The following is a 6,217-nucleotide window of genomic DNA, read 5'->3' as shown; positions in this document are numbered from 1 at the left end:
TTCTACCCATAGACCCATAATGCACTGGGGTGGAGGGTGGCGGGGGTGGGAGGTGTTTCTAAGGAGACTCTGACAGTCAACAAACATGGCTGAAACTGCAGGAAACTCTGACCAGCATGAGTGAGTAGACTTATTTATTATTACGCTTAAAACAGAGTTGTTAAAGTGAAAACTAGATCACAAATTCATGCAGATGGGATGTAAAAAAAATTGAATAGAGCTCTTTATGACACTGTCGTCATAGTTTTTATCAAGTGGTTGTGAATCTCTTCAACCTGGAAAACCTTTTTAGATCTTCAGAACAAATAGGAAATGTTAACTTTTATCAAATGTAACCAAACCCAGGTTTCAACCAATATCTTTGTCTGTAGGAGTAGGTTGGAAGAGACACAATGAGCTTTGGAGATATGGAGATATGTTTTATCGTTATTTTGTTTAACTTAAAATGCTAATGGGAAGGTTAATTACAGTATTCACTGCAGTTTTTAGTAAACTGGTTTCAACCAGTGCTTCAAAGCCCAAATATACAGCATAAATTACATGAACTTAAGTTATCGGGAAAACATTGAAGCTCCAGAAGCTGAAAAGAGTGAGGGTGAGAGAAGTAAACACATCGATAACAAAAAAGGTGATATGAGTATGTTTTGTTTTTTTTATCCTCTGTCTATCAGCCACCTTGTAGATGCACAATAGTGATGATCAAGATTTTTTAAAACCAACATCCACCCCATCCGGTAGGAGAACCAGCCACGCCTGACCCAGAAAAATATGTTATTCAACTACCTGAACATGCCACAAATGCCAACACCTGATCTCATACTGTACAGTGTGTGATGATGACGTCCATACAGAATCATATTGTCTTGTTTAGCGCACATTTCAAAAAGGACACATTTGTGTAGAAAACGAGGTTTTGCACAAGCAGCGTGAGCAGCCTCGCACTATTTTGTTTTCACTATGTTTGCCGAAACAAAAGCACAATATATTGATTGCAAGGCTTATTGTGTCAATCTTGGCCTCATAGTATCTAAAGATTAGCTCCAGAATAAAAAAAACAAAATGCTCCAAAAGCTTTTTAATGTTGAATGGCAGCCAGCAAAAAAACAAACCATCATTCAAGACATGAATTCTGTCACATTTTATCTGTGAACAAATCTCCATGTCGGTCTCTCCTGTCTTTTTTTTAGCCTTGTGTTTCTCTGCCCAGCTCTAAGATTTTTATTTTTTTGCTTCGATCACACGGCCAGCTGAAACTAAACTCGTTGAATTCGCTTTCTGCTGAAATGCACAGCGCTTCTCTATGGAGCACATAGAGGACAAGGTATGTGTAATGGAGATCCCTCCAAAACAAAAAGGACATCCTCTTGGGGGCCATGTTCCTGTAAGTTATTTATAAGTTAGTTGGAACGCTAGTTGACACTTTTTAACCCAAACGTGCAATATTTTCAGTATAGAAGTATATATATATATATATATATATATATATATCTCCGTTTGATGACACAAAAAATAATAATGAATAGTCCCAATACAACAAGAAATACGATTGTAATTTTTTAATCCAGATGCTCACAATTGAATCAGGGGTCATTAAGCCCTATTTCAGCCAGATGAGGACTTTAAGTATGGCCGTTGGGTTTAGCCACAGCTGCAGTGGCCGTCAGGGTATCGTGTTACATATCGTCCTGTCGTTTAAAGTTGCTTTTCCCTTATTTTGCATTATTCTGGTTCCATTTTCCTGTTTTATTTTGTACTTACCTCTTGTTTCATTTCAGATGACGTCACTTCCGGTCCCTCATGATTTCCCACCTTTGTGATTGTCTTGCCCCGCCCTGATTGTTTCAGCCTGCGTCCAATTGTCCTCATGTGTATAAAGTCTCTGTCATATAAAGAAATGACAATTGTCGTGTCATTGCAAATAAAACTGTTATAGAACGGTGCATTTGTATGTAAGTTTTATGGTTACAAAATTGTCAGGAGGGACCGTTGGCCCTTGGGCATTTTCACATTATCAAATCTGGACCTCTTTGAAAAAAGTTTGGACACCCCTACTATTGGTTAAAGCTGCTCCAGTCATTTCAAAATGAATCTGAGGTCTACGCCCAGTAGGATGTGACAACAACAAATCATTATTTACGGAGTGTACGAAGACATTTATATTAAAACGGTGAATTTGGGTCTGGCAACACCAGGCAACCAAATCCTGGTCCACACTGCCGGAAAACCACACTGACTCATATTCTCTCCAGACAATCCTGCTCCCACATCCCAACGTTCTCAGCCCGACATCCCATGATACCCAAACTGTATGTGATGCCATGGAAACAGGACATGAAGAACCAAAGGCTCCTGATGAAGGTACCAATGGAGAAAACGAACTGTCTAGAACCCTGCAGACTGTCCGGTCATATTCACTGTGTGTGTGTGTGTGTGTGTGTGTGTGTGTGTGTGTGTGTGTGTGTGTGTGTGTGTGTGTGTGTGTGTGTGTGTGTGTGTGTGTGTGTGTGTGTGTGTGTGTGTGTGTGTGTGTGTGTGTGTGTGTGTGTGTGTGTGTGTCAGAACGCAGCTCTGGCAGGGATCCCTGTGGTTCCTCTGGAGGAGTCTTTGTGTTTATGTGGTCAGGAGCGTCTCTGCCACAGTCAGGACTCCACCCACAGCTCCACCTCTTCATCCTCCTCATCTCCTCTCAGCCAGGTTGGACTGATGGCTCATCACACCTCCCACTTGTCCAGGTAAAACACCTCAGAGACTGATGCCGCAGTCAGAAAAGTTGATTTGAATACTTTTTTGCAGATATTTTACAATAATTTGCTTAAAACAAAATGAAGCACTAGCGGCTGTTTTCTTGCAGGTACAACAGCTCTGTGGTGAGGACCAGACGACTCTACCAAACCTGAGAACAGATCACAAAAATACCAATAAACTATCGGCTTTATCCTCTGACTTTCATCACAGCTGTGTATTCAATATTATTTTTGCAGCAAGATATTTCTTGCACATGATATGCAATTAATATTTGCATTTGGATTTTTCATTACTTTCCAATATGCGAAAAAATAGCTATCACTGCCTTTCCACCAGAAATGGTGTGGTTCTAGATCCGGTTCGGTTCTGCAACAGATACCACCCTGCTTGATTAAAATCAGCACCTAAGTTCCTCATGGTTTTGTGCAGCAAAGACTACAGAATTATCCCATGGGCCTAAAATAATTCTCTCATCATAATAATGTATGCCTAATTCTTGCAACTGAGCGTGTTGTGGTCAGTGGTGGTTCATTTCTTCCTGGGTTACATTAGCCTTAATAATGACTTAATAGCTCTATTTAATGATCACTGAGATAATAAAGCAATATTATAGAAAATAAAGGTGACACTACTCCAACTGAGAATTTATAATCCAAAATATTATTGCTCCAAAATGTAAATTACACAGGGGAGTATAGGGCACAATTTAAAAAAATCCAACTGCTACTTCAGCACCACAGACAGCAACATATTTAACAATACACAGGTATAGGCTTGTTCTAAGCCCAGGGCTATCTTTAACTAAGGAATAACACTGCAAATAGGACTCGCAAACCCTTTGCAAAAGTTGGGGGTAAGCCTATTTTGGAATGTTTCAGGATTTTGCCAGTATCAAAAAGCTGCTTTACCCTTTCTTATTTATTACACACGGTGTGGGCCATTCATTCAAACTTACACAAATCTCATTCAAAAAATGGATCATAAAGTCAGACCGACTCGACACATGCTAAACAGATGGACGGCATCCTCCTTCCAATTTCCTACTGCTTGAAAGAAACAGGCTTTGCAACATGTCACAGAAATGAATATGGGCATGTATCATCTGAGCTTTATACTGTTAAATTGTATTATTTTTGTAGTGTTTTATAGGTAGTCTATTAAAAATAATTAACTTTTAAATGACTTTCAATTTAAGGATTGACTTCTCAAAAATGTTTTTCCCAATCCAAATTTTAAGTTTCTTTGAGTCAGTGTTATTCTGTGAGGTCAGTGCACACTGCAGATAGAATATCTATATATATAATAATAGAAACTTTGTTTGTCCCCGTGGGGAAATTGGTTTGCAGCATAAACACACAGGCATTCCATCACATTAGACATTATTGATCAGGACAGCTTAAAATAGGTTGCTCTGATTCAATATTATAATTTTCACCACACGGGGTCAGTGTTTTGAAAAGTTACTCCTCACAGTGGTCCTCATCACCAGGCGCTTCCTTCAGCACCACAAACAGCACCAGCAGGGACAGAATGGAATGCATGCCACTACAGCTACAAGTTGACATAACACAACATAAACCATCTCTATTGTCAGGATTATCAGCATTATTAACACGGTCCATGGTGTGCCTCGTTGTTTTTAATAAAGTTTAGAACTTGTGAATTAGTGATGAAGACGTGTTGCCTCTAACTGTAAAAACGGAATTTCAAATAGCAAGTTGAAAAAAGATAAATCTGTTAAATTGGTCCAACTTGTTCCTGTCATTGTGCCCTTGTATTGTTCCGTGATTGGCTTCAGCATCAAGAGCTGTGGCAGAGAAAGCAGCTGTTGTTCCCTATGCTAATGCTGCTGCTGCCTCCCTTCGTGCGTATCTTGGCCTCTGTGTGAATGTCTCAGTGTGTCCCCAGCACTCATGACAGATGTCTTTGTTTAATGCTAACACACACACAAGCACAGACACAGACGCATACACACCTTAAATGCGTGTGTGGTGAAACAGAGACAGACACAGAGGGAAATAGAGAGACTTGGTTGCCTTTACGCACGATATGCACTGATCTTCCCCGTGCGTCCTGGCGCATTCCGTACCCAGAGGACGGAGAGGAGTAAATGGCTGTTTGTAACTTTTATATTTAAATGTTTATTTTGGACTCCAGTTTTATGATTTATCTCTCTGTGTGTCCGTCCGCTCTGACTCTTTGCAAATAAATTCCGTGGTTTTGGATCACGTGCTTTTTACACGATAACCGATTATCTCTCGGTGCATCATTGGCACTGGTTTTATCGGATATGTCGGGACAAAAACCTTCTCTGAAGAGCGAGGACTCCACTCAGAGCCGCTTCCAGGTGGATGTGGTGACGGAGGCATCATCTGCAGCGCCCGGTCAACCTCCAGCACCTGCCCCGGGCTCCAGCGATGGATCGAGGCCTCCTGAGGATTCCAAAGGCCGGTTCAAGGTGGTGGGGTTCATGGATTCGGGCGGCGCGGGGGACATTGGGCTCCCACCCGATGTCTTCCACGAGCCGGATACTGGGAAGAGCGACTCCGTCAGCCTCCATTCAACCGGCACGGGGCACACGCACATCTCCGACTCCCACTCCAACACCTACTACATGAGGACCTTCGGACACAACACCATCGACGCCGTGCCCAACATTGAGTTCTACCGGCAAACTGCTGCGCCTTTCGGGGAGAAGATGTCCAGACCATCGCTGGCAGAGTTGCATGATGAACTCGATAAAGTAATAACACGGTCTTCCCTTTAAGTTACTTAACGCTAGATAAGAGAGCAAAAGTTTAACGCACCAATGGGAACATTAGGTCGAAGTATTCAGAACTTTTAGCTGCTTATTTTACTAAATGCACTGCCGCAATTTGAAAACCCATCAATAACCCAACATGTAAATCCCCAAATCCTAATTTTATAAGTATTCTCAAGAAAATATGAGTTAGATTAGAAGTAGTTCATAATCAGCACAATCTGAGTAGCATTGTAATCGTTAAAATACATTCTTAGAATATAAAAGTTTTTTGAGTACCGCATATGTTAATATGAAGTTATCACTTCCTTCTTGTCCACCTGACCGAAATCAGTTATATTTCTGTAAACAGAAAAGACTCCCCTCACTCTTCCCTCCGCTTAATGCTGCCTGTTGTGACGCTGCAGTTATGCACCGACTCTATGCAAGATAACCTTCATTGTACATCAACAGTGAGCACGTAAGCCAAGCATGCTGCTGCCCAGTGACCCCAGACATCCAGTGCACCTAAAAGCCCCAGCTTCACTGAATATCAATCAATTGTTTGCTCCATCAACTTTTTTTATTTGGCCAAGTTTTGTCTGATTTAGACAACAACTTTCAGATGTTGAACAAAATATTAGAAAACTAGCAAATTGTAACATTTGAGTTGGTGGTACCATACAAATTCTTCACATTTTTGCTAAAAATGCAAAAAGAAAGTACAACCTT

The 6,217-nt window shown here is 41.0% G+C and overlaps 1 protein-coding gene and 1 long non-coding RNA gene across 4 annotated transcripts in view; both read left to right on the top strand.

Annotated features, from left to right (window-relative positions):
• Positions 1 to 78: 78 nt before the first annotated feature.
• Positions 79 to 2,937, top strand: LOC138625194 (uncharacterized). Of its 3 annotated transcripts, none has more exons than XR_011311217.1 (4): positions 79 to 120; positions 672 to 2,358; positions 2,560 to 2,732; positions 2,852 to 2,937. It is a non-coding gene; the product is annotated as an uncharacterized lncRNA (long non-coding RNA). The 3 variants fall into 3 exon arrangements; XR_011311218.1 differs by lacking the exon at positions 79 to 120 and having other exon boundaries at positions 127 to 1,321; positions 1,776 to 2,358; XR_011311216.1 differs by lacking the exon at positions 79 to 120 and having other exon boundaries at positions 127 to 2,358.
• Positions 2,938 to 4,739: 1,802 nt separating this feature from the next.
• The window catches only part of LOC138625175 (solute carrier family 12 member 2-like), a 28,605-nt gene continuing 27,127 nt past the window's right edge, over positions 4,740 to 6,217 (top strand). Inside the window, exon 1 of the mRNA XM_069705915.1 lies at positions 4,740 to 5,488. Coding sequence (XP_069562016.1) covers positions 5,036 to 5,488 — 453 coding nt within the window. The 5' untranslated portion in view covers positions 4,740 to 5,035. The remainder of the gene's footprint in view (positions 5,489 to 6,217) is intronic.

This window comes from Brachyistius frenatus, unplaced genomic scaffold (assembly GCF_029030835.1).
Source record: "Brachyistius frenatus isolate BFR_SWC_R1_liver_20210118 unplaced genomic scaffold, ASM2903083v1 Contig_60, whole genome shotgun sequence".
NCBI lineage: Eukaryota > Metazoa > Chordata > Actinopteri > Embiotocidae > Brachyistius > Brachyistius frenatus.
This window is presented reverse-complemented; position numbering and strand designations above follow the sequence as displayed.